At 37.5% G+C, this 19,127-nt stretch overlaps 1 protein-coding gene across 1 annotated transcript in view; it reads right to left on the minus strand.

Annotated features, from left to right (window-relative positions):
• Positions 1–19,127, minus strand: part of slc6a1b (solute carrier family 6 member 1b) — a 48,437-nt gene that overhangs the window by 20,790 nt on the left and 8,520 nt on the right. The window contains exons 7-11 of the mRNA XM_065004502.1: positions 18,190–18,324; positions 15,856–15,959; positions 15,244–15,368; positions 9,142–9,254; positions 3,025–3,156 (exon numbers count right to left, since the gene is read on the minus strand). Coding sequence (XP_064860574.1) covers positions 3,025–3,156; positions 9,142–9,254; positions 15,244–15,368; positions 15,856–15,959; positions 18,190–18,324 — 609 coding nt within the window. The remainder of the gene's footprint in view (positions 1–3,024; positions 3,157–9,141; positions 9,255–15,243; positions 15,369–15,855; positions 15,960–18,189; positions 18,325–19,127) is intronic.

Below are 19,127 nucleotides of genomic sequence, written 5' to 3' on the forward strand. Positions count from 1 at the left end.
TATAAGTACATCTATCTATAAAGTATAAGTACATCTATCTGACTGACAGATAAAGTATAAGTACATATATCTAACTGACAGATAAAGTATAAGTACATCTATCTATAAAGTATAATTACATCTATCTATAAAGTATAAGTACATCTATCTATAAAGTATAAGTACATCTATTTATAAAGTATAAGTACATCTATCTATAAAGTATAAGTACATCTATCTATAAAGTATAAGTACATCTATCTATAAAGTATAATTACATCTATCTGACTGACAGATAAAGTATAAGTACATCTATCTGACTGACAGATAAAGTATAAGTACATCTATCTGACAGATAAAGTATAAGTACATCTATCTATAAAGTATAAGTACATCTATCTATAAAGTATAAGTACATCTATCTATAAAGTATAAGTACATCTATTTATAAAGTATAAGTACATCTATCTATAAAGTATAAGTACATCTATCTAACTGACATATAAAGTATAAGTACATCTATCTGACTGACAGATAAAGTATAAGTACATCTATCTATAAAGTATAAGTACATCTATCTATAAAGTATAAGTACATCTATCTAACTGACAGATAAAGTATAAGTACATCTATCTATAAAGTATAAGTACATCTATCTATAAAGTATAAGTACATCTATCTATAAAGTATAAGTACATCTATCTATAAAGTATAAGTACATCTATCTAACTGATAGATAAAGTATAAGTACATCTATCTATAAAGTATAAGTACATCTATCTGACTCACGGATAAACAGACAGATAAAGGATAAGTACATCTATCTGATTGACAGATAAAGTATAAGTACATCTATCTATAAAGTATAAGTACATCTATCTATAAAGTATAAGTACATCTATCTATAAAGTACAAGTACATCTATCTAACTGACAGATAAAGTATAAGTACATCTATCTATAAAGTATAAGTACATCTATCTATAAAGTATAAGTACATCTATCTAACTGACAGATAAAGTATAAGTACATCTATCTGACTGACAGATAAAGTATAAGTACATCTATCTATAAACATCTATCTATAAAGTATAAGTACATCTATCTAACTGACAGATAAAGTATAAGTACATCTATCTATAAAGTATAAGTACATCTATCTATAAAGTATAAGTACATCTATCTGACTGACAGATAAAGTATAAGTACATCTATCTGACAGATAAAGTATAAGTACATCTATCTATAAAGTATAAGTACATCTATCTAACTGACAGATAAAGTATAAGTACATCTATCTATAAAGTATAAGTACATCTATCTGACTGACAGATAAAGTATAAGTACATATATCTAACTGACAGATAAAGTATAAGTACATCTATCTATAAAGTATAAGTACATCTATCTATAAAGTATAAGTACATCTATCTAACTGACATATAAAGTATAAGTACATCTATCTGACTGACAGATAAAGTATAAGTACATCTATCTGACTGACAGATAAAGTATAAGTACATATATCTGACTGACAGATAAAGTATAAGTACATCTATCTATAAAGTATAAGTACATCTATCTATAAAGTATAAGTACATCTATCTGACTGACAGATAAAGTATAAGTACATCTCACTAACTGACAGATAAAGTATAAGTACATCTATTTATAAAGTATAAGTAAATCTATCTATAAAGTATAAGTACATCTATCTAACTGACAGATAAAGTATAAGTACATCTATCTATAAAGTATAAGTACATCTATCTATAAAGTATAAGTACATCTATCTAACTGACAGATAAAGTATAAGTACATCTATCAGACTGACAGATAAAGTATAAGTACATCTATCTATAAAGTATAAGTACATCTATCTATAAAGTATAAGTACATCTATCTATAAAGTATAAGTACATCTATCTAACTGACAGATAAAGTATAAGTACATCTATCTGACTGACAGATAAAGTATAAGTACATCTATCTGACTGACAGATAAAGTATAAGTACATCTATCTATATAAAGTATATCTGATAAAAACAGACAGATAGTACATCTATCTGACTGACAGATAAAGTATAAGTACATCTATCTGACTGACAGATAAAAAGTATAAGTACATCTATCTACTGACAGATAAAGTATAAGTACATCTATCTGACTGACAGATAAAGTATAAGTACATCTATCTGACTGACAGATAAAGTATAAGTACATCTATCTGACTGACAGATAAAGTATAAGTACATCTATCTGATAAGTACAGATAAAGTATAAGTACATCTATCTATAAAGTATAAGTACATCTATCTGACTGACAGATAAAGTATAAGTACATCTATCTGACTGACAGATAAAGTATAAGTACATCTATCTGACTGACAGATAAAGTATAAGTACATCTATCTGACTGACAGATAAAGTATAAGTACATCTATCTGACTGACAGATAAAGTATAAGTACATCTATCTGACTGACAGATAAAGTATAAGTACATCTATCTGACTGACAGATAAAGTATAAGTACATCTATCTGACTGACAGATAAAGTATAAGTACATCTATCTGACTGACAGATAAAGTATAAGTACATCTATCTGACTGACAGATAAAGTATATAAAGTATAAGTACATCTATCTGACTGACAGATAAAGTATAAGTACATCTATCTGACTGACAGATAAAGTATAAGTACATCTATCTAACCCCCCCCCCCCCCCCCCCCCCATACAATACACCATGAAGTCTAGTCTCAGCTGGCTATATCTGGCATGGGACATTAGAGTGACGTCCTTTTCTGGTTGAAAATGGGTGTTTTCTGGCTGAAGCAATGTCGAGATGACAACCAGATAAAGACGTATTTTCATGACGACATCAACGACGATAGCTTCGGTTGTCAGTCAAACCCAGTTGTGTCAGACCATGTTTTCTATTGTTTGTAGTGTTGTTTTGTATATCATTCTGTGTGTGTGTGTGTGTGTGTGTGTGTGTGTGTGTGTGTGTGTGTGTGTGTGTGTGTGTGTGTGTGTGTGTGTACCTGTGTGATGTTGGACAGGCCGATGATATAAGAGACCAGGCAGACGGCAGCGATGAAGAGTTCTCTTCTTCCTCTCAGAGCTCTGGGGAACTCATCCACCAACGCAGTAATGAAGCCCTCCACAGTACAGAACTACACAGAAGATAACAAATGAGATAACCCAGCAAACCGGGAACATTCCAAGAACATTAGATTCCCATGAAGTTTTAGTTGTGGTTTTATCCAACGTTAAGATGTTAATAACATCCAAAGAACATTTTCGATAACAACAATCTGAATCTGAAATAGATTTTTTTGTCAGATTTTTGTTGTTGTTTGTAATTAAATATCATTAGAATATTCTCCTAACGTTCACTAAAACTTTTACACCTGTTACAACCACCACAGAACATTCCCCAAACGTTCTCATTAGGTTTCCAAGAAATGTAATGAAACAAACAGACAAAATGTGTTCTGGGAACGTTCTTGCAACATCAGGCGGATGTTTTATACAAACATGGTATAATCATTACCACAACCGAACCGTTTTTGTGATACAAGACCATTTGACGCAACGTAACAAAATGTTCCGGGAACTTTCACAGAAACAATTTTAGTTTGCTGGGAATACTATATCTCCACAGTACACTAATACACAACACATTATATAGTACTATACCTCCACAGTACACTACTATACAACACATTATATAATACTATACCTCCACAGTACACTACTATACAACACATTATATAATACTCTACCTCCTCAGTACACTACTATACAACACATTATATAGTACTATACAATACATTATATAATACTATACTACACATTATATAATACTATACCTCCTCATATATAATACACTACTATACTACACATTATATAATACTATACTAATACACACTATATAATACTATACATCCATATAACACTACTATACAACACCGTATATAATACTATACCTCCACAGTACACTAATACACAACACATTATATAATACTATACCTCCACAGTACACTAATACACAACACATTATATAATACTATACCTCCACAGTACACTACTATACTACACATTATATAATACTATACCTCCACAGTACACTACTATACTACACATTATATAATAAAGACTATACAACAATCTGACATTATATAATACCTCACAGTACACTACTACACAACACATTATATAATACTATACCTCCACAGTACACTACTATACAACACATTATATAATACTATACCTCCACAGTACACTACTATACTACACATTATATAATACTATACCTCCACAGTACACTACTATACAACACATTATATAATACTATACCTCCACAGTACACTACTATACAACACATTATATAATACTATACCTCCACATTACACTACTATACTACACATTATATAATACTATACCTCCACAGTACACTACTATACAACACATTATATAATACTATACAACACCGTATATAATACTATACATCCACAGTACAATACTATACTACACATTATATAATACTATACAACACTACTATACTACACGTATATAATACTATACCTCCTCAGTACACTACTATACTACACATTATATAATACTATACAACACCGTATATAATACTATACCTCCACAGTACACTACTATACTACACATTATATAATACTATACCTCCACAGTACACTACTACACAACACATTATATAATACTATACAACACATTATATAATACTATACCTCCACAGTACACTACTATACTACACATTATATAATACTATACCTCCTCAGTACACTACTATACTACACATTATATAATACTATACAACATTATATAATACTATTATAGTACAATACTATACACATACAACACATTATATAATACTATACCTCCTCAGTACACTACTATACTACACATTATATAATACTATACAACACATTATATAATACTATACCTCCACAGTACACTACTATACAACACATTATATAATACTATACCTCCTCAGTACACTACTATACTACACATTATATAATACTATACAATACATTATATAATACTATACCTCCACAGTACACTACTATACTACACATTATATAATACTATACAACACATTATATAATACTATACCTCCACAGTACACTACTATACAACACATTATATAATACTATACCTCCACAGTACACTACTATACTACACATTATATAATACTATACCTCCACAGTACACTACTATACTACACATTATATAATACTATACAATACATTATATAATACTATACAATACATTATATAATACTATACCTCCACAGTATATAATACTATACAACACATTATAATACTATACTCCACAGTACTACACATTATATAATACTATACCTCCACAGTACACTACTATACTACACATTATATAATACTATACCTCCACAGTACACTACTACACAACACATTATATAATACTATACTACACATTATATAATACTATACTACACATTATATAATACTATACCTCCACAGTACACTACTATACTACACATTATATAATACTATACCTCCACAGTACACTACTATACTATACATATACATTATATAATACTATACTCCACAGTACACTACTATACTACACATATATACTATACTACATTATACTATACCTCCACAGTACACTACTATACTACACATTATATACTACTATACCTCCACAGTACACTACTATACAACACATTATATAATACTATACAATACATTATATAATACTATACCTCCACATTACACTACTATACTACACATTATATAATACTATACTACACATTATATAATACTATACTACACATTATATAATAATATACCTCCACAGTACACTACTATACAATACATTATATAATACTATACCTCCACAGTACACTACTATACTACACATTATATAATACTATACTACACATTATATAATACTATACATCCACAGTACACTACTATACTACACATTATATAATACTATACCTCCACAGTACACTACTACACAACACATTATATAATACTATACAATACATTATATAATACTATACCTCCTCAGTACACTACTATACTACACATTATATAATAATATACCTCCACAGTACACTACTATACTACACATGATATAATACTATACCTCCACAGTACACTACTATACTACACATTATATAATACTATACAACACATTATATAATACTATACCTCCACAGTACACTACTACACAACACATTATATAATACTATACCTCCACAGTACACTACTATACTACACATTATATAATACTATACCTCCACAGTACACTACTATACTACACATTATATAATACTATACAACACATTATATAATACTATACCTCCACAGTACACTACTATACTACACATTATATAATACTATACTACACATTATATAATACTATACCTCCACAGTACACTACTATACAACACATTATATAATACTCTACCTCCTCAGTACACTACTATACAACACATTATATAGTACTATACAATACATTATATAATACTATACTACACATTATATAATACTATACCTCCTCAGTACACTACTATACTACACATTATATAATACTATACAACACATTATATAATACTATACAATACATTATATAATACTATACCTCCACAGTACACTACTACACAACACATTATATAATACTATACCTCCACAGTACACTACTATACTACACATTATATAATACTATACCTCCACAGTACACTACTATACTACACATTATATAATACTATACAACACATTATATAATACTATACCTCCACAGTACACTACTATACTACACATTATATAATACTATACCTCCTCAGTACACTACTATACTACACATTATATAATACTACACAACACATTATATAATACTATACCTCCACAGTACACTACTACACAACACATTATATAATACTATACCTCCACAGTACACTACTATACAACACATTATATAATACTATACCTCCACAGTACACTACTATACTACACATTATATAATACTATACCTCCACAGTACACTACTATACTACACATTATATAATACTATACCTCCTCAGTACACTACTACACAACAAACACTGTATTAGATGGATAATACTACTGCATATCCATGGTCCAACACAACAACACAGGACAACGCAACAACGCAACAACACAACAACACAACAACACAACACAGGACAACAACACAACAACACAACACAGGACAACACAACACAACAACAACACAGGACAACACAACACAACAACAACACAGGACAACACAACACAGGACAACACAACAACACAACACATGACAACACAACACAATAACAACACAGGACAACTACAACACAACAACAACACAGGACAACACAACACACACAACACAACACAGGACAACACAACACAACAACACAACACAGGACAACACAACACACAGGACAACACAGGACAACACAACACAGGACAAAACAACAACACAACACATGACAACACAACACAACACAGGACAACACAGGACAACACAACAACACAACACAGGACAACACAACACAACAACACAATAACACAACACAACAACACAACACAGGACAACACAACACAACAACACAGGACAACACAACACAACAACAACACAGGACAACACAACACAACATCAACACAGGACAACACAACACAACAACACAACACAGGACAACACAACACAACAACAACACAGGACAACACAACACAACAACACAACACAGGACAACACAACACAACAACACAACACAGGACAACACAACAACACAGGACAACACAACACAACACAGGACAACACAACAACACAGGACAACACAACACAGGACAACACAACACAACAACAACACAGGACAACACAACAACACAACACAATAACACAACACAACAACACAACACAGGACAACAACACAACACAGGACAACACAACACAGGACAACACAACAACACAGGACAACACAACAACACAACACAGGACAACACAACAACACAGGACAACACAACACAACAACACAATAACACAACAACACAACACAGGACAACACAACACAGGACAACACAACAACACAACAACACAACAACACAACAACACAACACAGGACAACACAACAACACAGGACAACAACACAACAAAACACAACAACACACAACACAACACAGGACAACACAACACAACAACACAACACAGGACAACACAACAACACAATAACACAACACAACAACACAACACAGGACAACACAACAACACAGGACAACACAACAACACAACACTGGACAACACAACAACACAACAAAACACAACAACACAACAACACAACACAGGACAACACAACAACACAGGACAACAACACAACAAAACACAACAACACACAACACAACACAGGACAACACAACACAGGACAACACAACACAACAAAACACAACAACACACAACACAACACAAGACAACAACAACACAGGTCTACACAACAACACAACAACACAAGACAACAACAACACAGGACAACACAACACAGGACAACACAACAACACAGGACAACACAGGACAACACAACAACACACAACAACATAACACAGGACAACACAACACAACCACACAGGACAACACAGGACAACACAACACAGGACAACACAACAACACAGGACAACACAACACAACAACACAACACAACACACACAACACAGGACAACACAACACAACAACACAACACAACAACACAGGACAACACAACACAGGACAACACAACAACACAACACAACAACACAACAACACAACAACAACAAACAAACACAACAACACAACACAACAACACAACAACACAACACAACAACACAGGACAACACAACAACACAACACAACAAACACAACAACACAACAACACAACACAACAACACAGGACAACACAACAACACAACACAACAACACAGGACAACACAACACAACAACACAACACAACAACACAGGACAACACAACACAGGACAACACAACAACACAGGACAACAACACAACAAAACACAACACAAGACAACAAAAACACAGGACAACACACAACACAACAATACACAACAATATAAACACAAACTCTAAATGGCTGTTGTTTCCTCACCTGACTGTCGATTCCAAGCATCAGCAACATGGAGAAGAAGAGGATCGCCCAGAGAGGAGAGATCGGCAGCTGGGTTACTGCCTCAGGGTAGGCCAAGAACGCCAAGCCAGGACCTGCAACACAACACAGACAGGCAGTTATAGACGGAATTTTGCCTTCTGGTCCTGATAAAATACACAAAGAGGATAGTGTTTTAAAACGTATTTGATGGCCCGTAGGTATAGGCAATTTATGTGTTTATGTGTATAGCATATGCTGAGTTTACACAGGCAGCAAAATTCTGAATTTGATGTTGTCACTCATTGATTTTTGACCAATCAGATCAGTTCTTTGGCCAATAATTTGGCAAAAGATCAGGTTCCATAGGTATGGTGGAAAGGATATGCTACCGTCCCTCTTGATTTTCTCATATTATTAGCTCAGTAGGCTAATGCTGGACATTATATATTATATATGTAGTTTTATATTAGCTCAGTAGGCTAATGCTGGACATTATATATTATATATTTAGTTTTATATTTGCTCAGTAGGCTAATGCTGGACATTATATATGTAGTTTTATATTTGCTCAGTAGGCTAATGCTGGACATTATATATGTAGTTTTATATTTGCTCAGTAGGCTAATGCTGGACATTATATATTATATATTTAGTTTTATATTTGCTCAGTAGGCTAATGCTGGACATGATATATTATATATTTAGTTTTATATTTGCTCAGTAGGCTAATGCTGGACATTATATATATAGTTTTATATTAGCTCAGTAGGCTAATGCTGGACATTATATATTAGTTTTATATTAGCTCAGTAGGCTAATGCTGGACATTATATATTATATATGTAGTTTTATATTAGCTCAGTAGGCTAATGCTGGACATTATATATGTAGTTTTACATTAGCTCAGTAGGCTAATGCTGGACATTATATATATAGTTTTATATTAGCTCAGTAGGCTAATGCTGGACATTATATATATAGTTTTATATTAGCTCAGTAGGCTAATGCTGGACATTATATATATAGTTTTATATTAGCTCAGTAGGCTAATGCTGGACATTATATATATAGTTTTATATTAGCTCAGTAGGCTAATGCTGGACATTATATATATAGTTTTATATTAGCTCAGTAGGCTAATGCTGGACATTATATATATAGTTTTATATTAGCTCAGTAGGCTAATGCTGGACATTATATATGTAGTTTTACATTAGCTCAGTAGGCTAATGCTGGACATTATATATGTAGTTTTACATTAGCTCAGTAGGCTAATGCTGGACATTATATATGTAGTTTTACATTAGCTCAGTAGGCTAATGCTGGACATTATATATTATATATTTAGTTTTATATTTGCTCAGGAGGCTAATGCTGGACATTATATATGTAGTTTTACATTAGCTCAGTAGGCTAATGCTGGACATTATATATTATATATGTAGTTTTATATTTGCTCAGTAGGCTAATGCTGGACATGATATATTATATATTTAGTTTTACATTAGCTCAGTAGGCTAATGCTGGACATTATATATTATATGTGTAGTTTTACATTAGCTCAGGAGGCTAATGCTGGACATTATATATTATATATTTAGCTTTACATTAGCTCAGTAGGCTAATACTGGACATTATATATGTAGTTTTACATTAGCTCAGTAGGCTAACGCTGGACATTATATATTATATATTTAGTTTTATATTTGCTCAGGAGGCTAATGCTGGACATTATATATGTAGTTTTACATTAGCTCAGTAGGCTAATGCTGGACATTATATATTATATATGTAGTTTTATATTAGCTCAGTAGGCTAATGCTGGACATTATATATTATATATGTAGTTTTATATTAGCTCAGTAGTCTAATGCTGGACATTATATATTATATATGTAGTTTTATATTAGCTCCGTAGTCTAATGCTGGGTATACACTACACTACTTCTAAAATCTGAACAACTTGGAGGTGCTCACATTTCCCGATTAACAAATCTTTACCTCCGTCCGCCCTCAACCACAGGATGTGGGTGATCACATTACACGCCGATTCCCTAGTTGATCCTGCCCATGCCGACATGCAGACAGCTGTTGTTGTACGTACCAAATGTTCACATTATTGTGTGCAGAAACATCCCCCAAAAAAAGAGACAGAGGTGCAAGAATGGATAGGAAGATGTGACCGATATGGACTTTATATTCTACGCAAATAATCGGACGTAATTTTAAAAAAAAGTTTAATATTGAAAAGGCTGCTGGGAAGTTCTCTCCGCGGCTACACCAGCCAGTCTTCCATTACCTCAGTCCACACGGCGCGGCGCTACTAGTTACCACAGCCACGAAATCCTGGCTAAACCCTTCATATTTCTAAAATATATCTTCAAGTCTGATTTTAAACCCTAACCGACCATCTAGAGCCGATGTCCAAAGCCGCACAAGCTAACGGGATTCGTCGGTACGGCCGATCTTCCAACTTCTGTCTGTAGTGTCTGAACCGGTTGGGCTCCCTGTGGCTCCCACTGTGGCTCCCACTGAAAGGTGAGACTCCCACTGTGGCTCCCACTGAAAGGTGAGACTCCCACTCCCACTGTGGCTCCCACTGTGGCTCCCACTGAAAGGTGAGACTCCCACTGTGGCTCCCACTGTGGCTCCCACTGAAAGGAGAGACTCCCACTGTGGCTTCCACTGTGGCTCCCACTGAAAGGAGAGACTCCCACTGTGGCTCCCACTGAAAGGAGAGACTCCCACTGTGGCTCCCACTGTGGCTCCCACTGAAAGGAGAGACTCCCACTGTGGCTCCCACTGTGGCTCCCACTGAAAGGAGAGACTCCCACTGTGGCTCCCACTGTGGCTCCCGCTGAAAGGTGAGACTCCCACTGTGGCTCCCACTGAAAGGTGAGACTCCCACTGTGGCTCCCACTGTGGCTCCGGCTGAAAGGAGAGACTCCCACTGTGGCTCCCACTGAAAGGACAGACTCCCACTGTGGCTTCCACTGAAAGGAGAGACTCCCACTGTGGCTCCCACTGTGGCTCCCACTGTGGCTCCGGCTGAAAGGAGAGACTCCCACTGTGGCTCCCACTGAAAGGCTCCCACTGAAAGGCTCCCACTGTGGCTCCCACTGAAAGGCTCCCACTGTGGCTCCGGCTGAAAGGTGAGACTCCCACTGTGGCTCCGGCTGAAAGGTGAGACTCCCACTGTGGCTCCCATTGAAATGTGAGACTCCCACTGTGGCTCCGGCTGAAATGTGAGACTCCCACTGTGGCTCCCACTGAAAGGTGAGACTCCCACTGTGGCTCCCACTGAAAGGTGAGACTCCCACTGTGGCTCCCACTGAAAGGTGAGACTCCCACTGTGGCTCCCGCTGAAAGGTGGGACTCCCACTGTGGCTCCCGCTGAAAGGAGAGACTCCCACTGTGGCTCCCGCTGAAAGGAGAGACTCCCACTGTGGCTCCCACTGAAAGGAGAGTGGCTCCCATTGAAAGGCTCCCACTGTGGCTCCCACTGAAAGGCTCCCACTGTGGCTCCCACTGAAAGGAGAGACTCCCACTGTGTCTCCCACTGAAAGGCTCCCACTGTGGCTCCCACAATCAAAATATATTTTATATTTGAGATTCTTCTAAGTAGCCACCCTTTGGCTTGATGACAGCTTTGCACACTCTTGGCATTCTCTCAACCAGCTTCATGAGGTAGTCACCTGGAATGCATTTCAATTAACAGGTGTTCCTTGTTAATTCTTGATACTACCCATCCCGCATGCGGGAGCGTAATCATAGCCTCAAACTAATTAGCATAACGCAGCGGACATAAATCTTCCTAGAAAATGTTCCTATTCATGAAAATCACAAATGAAATATATTGAGACACAGCTTAGTCTTTTGTTAATCACACTGTCATCTCAGATTTTTAAAATATGCTTTACAGCCAACGCTAGACAAGCATTTGTGTAAGTTTATCATGGCATAATGCTATGCTAGGCTCTGCTACCAGCAGGCAACATTTTCACGAAAATAAGAAAAGCAATCAAATTAAATCATTTACCTTTGAAGAACTTCGGATGTTTTCACTCAGGAGACTCCCAGTTAGATAGCAAATGTTCCTTTTTTCCAAAAATATTATTTTTGTAGGCGAAATAGCTCCGTTTGTTCTTCACGTTTGGCTGAGAAATCGACCGGAAAATGCAGTCACTACAACGCCAAACTTTTTTCCAAATTAGCTCCATAATATCGACAGAAACATGGCAAACGTTGTTTAGAATCAATCCTCAAGGTGTTTTTGACATATATATTCGATAAAATATCCGTCGGGACAATTGGTTTCTCATAAGAAGCGATTGGAAAAATGGCTACTTGTGTACTTTACGCAAGATTTTCTGCCGGAGCCATCATGTGACCACTTGCTAAATGTGGTCCCTTACGGCTATTCTTCAACATAAATGCGTAAAAAGACGTCACAATGCTGTAGACACCTTGGGGAATACGTAGAAAACGTAAGCTCATTCGTAGCTCATTCACAGCCATATAAGGAGTCATTGGCATGAGGAGGTTTCAAAAAATGCGGCACTTCCTGATTGGATTTTTATCTGGGTTTAGCCTGCAACATCAGTTCTGTTGCACTCACAGACAATATCTTTGCAGTTTTGGAAACGTCAGAGTGTTTTCTATCCAAAGCTGTCAATTATATGCATAGTCGAGCATCTTGTCGTGACAAAATATCCCATTTAAAACGGGAACGTTTTTTTATCCAAAAATGAAAATACTGCCCCCTAGTTATAAAAGGTTAAAAGTTCATTATAGTTAACGTCAACTCAGATTGCACCCCAAATAAATGCTTCACAGAGTTCAAGTAACAGACACATCTCAACATCAACTGTTCAGAGGAGGCTGTGTGAATCAGGCCTTCATGGTCGAATTGCTACAAAGGAACCACTACTAAAGGACACCAATAAGAAGAAGAGACTTGCTTGGGCCAAGAAACACAAGCAATGAACATTAGACCGGTGGAAATCTGTCCTTTGGTCTGATGAGTCCAAATTTGAGATTTTTGGTTCCAACCACCGTGTATTTGTGAGACGCAGAGTAGGTGAATGGATGATCTCCGCATGTGTGGTTCCCACCGCGAAGCATGGAGGAGGAGGAGGAGGTGTGACGGTGCTTTGCTGGTGACACTGTTGGTGATTTATTTTGAATTCAAGGCACACTTTACCAGCATGGCTACCACAGCATTCTGCAGCGATATGCCATCCCATCTTGTTTGCGCTTAGTGGGACTAACACTTATTTTTCAGGACAGTGACCAAACACACCTCCAGGCTGTATAAAGGCTATTTGATCGAGGAGGGTGATGGAGTGCTGCATTAGATGACCTGGCCTCCACAATCACCCGACCTCAACCCAGTTGAGATGGAAAAGCAGTCAACAAGTGCTTAGCATATGTGGGAACTCCTTCAAGACTGTTGGAAAAGCATTTCCTCATGAAGCTGGTTGAGAGAATGACAAGAGTGTGCAAAGCTGTAATCAAGGCAAACGGGGGCTACTTTGAAGAATCAAAAAAATATATTTTGATTTGTTTAACACTTTTTTTTGGTTACTACATGATTCCATGTGTGTTATTTCATAGTTTTGATGTCTTCACTATTATTCTACAATGTAGAAAATAGTTTTAAAAAATATATAAACTTTTGACAGGTACTGTAGTTTCCTGATCTGTGTCATACCTCTCAGATACAGAACAGGAAACTACAGAACTAAGTTCCTTGTGATTTGTTTTAGGACCATCTGTTTATCCACGTAGTGAATCTGTTACTCACTGCGTTTCTATTGGCTAATAGCAGTTAGACCAAAATTCAAAGTTTCGTCAAAAAATATATATATATATGTATATATATTTGGATACCTTAAGGGGTCCTAAAACTTCAACTCAAATAGCTAAATGATCCTTGGTATGACCATCTTTAAAAAAAAAAGTTAATCGATTTTCACTTTAGTCATAAAAATTAGTTTAGGATGGCAAAAATGTGGCGAACTCGCGGCGAAATCGTGTATGTACGGGCATCAATGCTGTATTGTCCCATTAAGATCTATATCAATAGTGAACGGTAATTACCTGAGGCTGCTACTTCTATTATAGGCCTCTTAGTCACGTTGGCCATGAAGCCCACAATGGAGAAGATGACTAAGCCAGCGAACATGCTGGTGAACGAGTTGATGCAGCACACAATGACAGAATCTCTGCAGGGAGATGGAGAGAAAGACAAAGGCATGGGTTTGGAATGGCTGTTGTCACACTGATATGGAAGCCTTATCAAACCACAGCACATTTGCTTTGGAAGGGAGGGAGGGAGGGAGGGTTTTGCATTCTATAGCCAAGCCTTACTGCAATGTCAATGGATTGGCCCATTCATTTTAGAGATGGGGTATTTGTTCGTTCATTTCCAGGATATAAAATGGAGAGAGACAGAGATGAAGTGGCAGCTGACAGATGTGTGTTCTCTCTCTCTCTCTCTCTCTCTCTCTCTCTCTCTCTCTCTGTCTCTCTCTCTCTCTCTCTCTCTCTCTCTCTCTCTCTCTCTCTCTCTCTCTCGCTCTCTCTCTCTCTCTCACACACACACACACCCACAGCAGAATCCATCGACATAGGTCCACACATCATTGGCAGAGGCAGAATATAAACTGCAGTAAAGAGCTAGATTGAGTGGTATTAAAGATATAAACCTACCTGTAAACATTGTTATTGAATGGGTTGTAGCTTCCCAGAGCAATCAGTGATCCCAGCCCCAGCCCATAGGAGAAGAAGATCTGAGTGGCAGCATCCAACCACACCTTACAAGAACAGAGAGACAGAGTCAAAACACACTGCAAGTCCAAACGCACTGCAAGTCCAAATGCACTGCAAGTCAAAACACACTGCAAGTCAGAACACACTGCAAGTCCAAACGCACTGCAAGTCCAAATGAGGGGAACGGCTGTGAGGGGAACGGCACCTCAGTACCTCCAGGCTCTGATCAGGCCCTACACCCAAACAAGGGCACTGCGTTCATCCACCTCTGCCCTGCTCGCCTCCCTACCACTGAGGAAGTACAGTTCCCGCTCAGCCCAGTCAAAACTGTTCGCTGCGCTGGCCCCCCAATGGTGGAACAAACTCCCTCACGACGCCAGGACAGCGGAGTCAATCACCACCTTCCGGAGACACCTGAAACCCCACCTCTTTAAGGAATACCTAGGATAGGATAAAGTAATCCTTCTCCCCCCCTTAAAAGACCTAGATGCACTATTGTAAAGTGGCTGTTCCACTGGATGTCATAAGGTGAATGCACCAATTTGTAAGTCGCTCTGGATAAGAGCGTCTGCTAAATGACTTAAATGTAAAATGTAAATGCACTGCAAGTCCAAATGCACTGCAAGTCAGAACAAACTGCAAGTCCAAATGCACTGCAAGTCAAAACACACTGCAAGTTCAAACGCACTGCAAGTCCAAATGCACTGCAAGTCAAAACACACTGCAAGTCAGAACACACTGCAAGTCAGAACACACTGCAAGTCAGAACACACTGCAACTCACAGCATCACGCGCAGCAATCAGCATCCATTCTCCCTCTGAATCTGTTCACTGATAAAGGCTAGCTACCTCTGAATCTGTTCACTGATAAAGGCTAGCTACCTCTGAATCTGTTCACTGATAAAGGCTAGCTACCTCTGAATCTGTTCACTGATAAAGGCTAGCTACCTCTGAATCTGTTCACTGATAAAGGCTAGCTACCTCTGAATCTGTTCACTGATAAAGGCTAGCTACCTCTGATTCTGTTCACTGATAAAGGCTAGCTACCTCTGGATCTGTTCACTGATAAAGGCTAGCTACCTCTGAATCTGCTCACTGATAAAGGCTAGCTACCTCTGAATCTGTTCACTGATAAAGGCTAGCTACCTCTGGATCTGTTCACTGATAAAGGCTAGCTACCTCTGAATCTGTTCACTGATAAAGGCTAGCTACCTCTGAATCTGTTCACTGATAAAGTTCACTGCTAGCTACCTCTGAATCTGTTCACTGATAAAGGCTAGCTACCTCTGAATCTGTTCACTGATAAAGGCTAGCTACCTCTGAATCTGTTCACTGATAAAGGCTAGCTACCTCTGAATCTGTTCACTGATAAAGACTAGCTACCTCTGAATCTGCTCACTGATAAAGACTAGCTACCTCTGAATCTGTTCACTGATAAAGGCTAGCTTCCTCTGAATCTGTTCACTGATAAAGACTAGCTACCTCTGAATCTGTTCACTGATAAAGACTATCTACCTCTGATTCTGCTCACTGATAAAGACTATCTACCTCTGATTCTGCTCACTGATAAAGACTATCTACCTCTGATTCTGTTCACTGATAAAGACTAGCTACCTCTGAATCTGTTCACTGATAAAGGCTAGCTACCTCTGAATCTGTTCACTGATAAAGGCTAGCTACCTCTGAATCTGTTCACTGATAAAGGCTAGCTACCTCTGAATCTGTTCACTGATAAAGGCTAGCTACCTCTGAATCTGCTCACTGATAAATGCTAGCTACCTCTGAATCTGTTCACTGATAAAGGCTAGCTACCTCTGAATCTGTTCAATGATAAAGACTAGCTACCTCTGAATCTGTTCAGTGATAAAGACTAGCTACCTCTGAATCTGTTCACTGATAAAGACTAGCTACCTCTGAATCTGTTCACTGATAAAGGCTAGCTACCTCTGAATCTGTTCACTGATAAAGGCTAGCTACCTCTGAATCTGTTCACTGATAAATGCTAGCTACCTCTGAATCTGTTCACTGATAAATGCTAGCTACCTCTGAATCTGTTCACTGATAAAGGCTAGCTACCTCTGAATCTGTTCACTGATAAAGGCTAGCTACCTCTGATTCTGTTCACTGATAAAGGCTAGCTACCTCTGAATCTGTTCACTGATAAAGACTAGCTACCTCTGAATCTGTTCACTGATAAAGGCTAGCTACCTCTGAATCTGTTCACTGATAAAGGCTAGCTACCTCTGAATCTGTTCACTGATAAAGGCTAGCTACCTCTGATTCCTTGAGCTTCTCGAAGTTGGGCGTGATGTAGAAGAGGATTCCATCGATGGCTCCGGGCAGAGTGATGCCGCGGCAGAAGAGGATGAAGAGCATAAAGTAGGGGTACGTCGCTGAGAAGTACACCACCTGAATCAGGGAGGGAGGGAGGCTCTCGTTAGAATATAAAACAATGGAATTATGCAAACCCTGACTTCAAGGGTGACTGCACTTCCTGTTGTGGCCTAGTTTTGAAGATTGCTCATTAATTTATTGCAGTGGGCTTTATCTGGGTGACACCGTGTTTCTTGGTAGTGTTAAACAAATTTACTTCGAAACATAAGTATACACCCCACACACATGGTTATGGGCCTAAAAATAAGAAGATACCCTTATCATTTTTTTTAAACTAGGCAAGTCAGTTAAGAACAAATTCTTATTTTCAATGACGGCCTAGGAACAGTGGGTTAACTGGTCTAGGAACAGTGGGTTAACTGGCCTAGGAACAGTGGGTTAACTGGCCTAGGAACAGTGGGGTTAACTGGTCTAGGAACAGTGGGTTAACTGGTCTAGGAACAGAGGGTTAACTGGTCTAGGAACAGTGGGTTAACTGGTCTAGGAACAGTGGGTTAACTGGTCTAGGAACAGTGGGTTAAATGGTCTAGGAACAGTGGGTTAACTGGTCTAGGAACAGTGGGTTAACTGGTCTAGGAACAGTGGGTTAAATGGTCTAGGAACAGTGGGTTAACTGGTCTAGGAACAGTGGGTTAACTTAACTGGTCTAGGAACAGTGGGGTTAACTGGTCTAGGAACAGTGGTTAACTGTAACTGGTCTAGGAACAGTGGGTTAACTGGCCTAGGAACAGTGGGTTAACTGGTCTAGGAACAGTGGGTTAACTGGTCTAGGAACAGTGGGTTAACTGGTCTAGGAACAGTGGGTTAAATGGTCTAGG

The sequence above is a fragment of the Oncorhynchus nerka genome, linkage group LG2, assembly GCF_034236695.1.
Source record: "Oncorhynchus nerka isolate Pitt River linkage group LG2, Oner_Uvic_2.0, whole genome shotgun sequence".
Classification (NCBI taxonomy): domain Eukaryota; kingdom Metazoa; phylum Chordata; class Actinopteri; order Salmoniformes; family Salmonidae; genus Oncorhynchus; species Oncorhynchus nerka.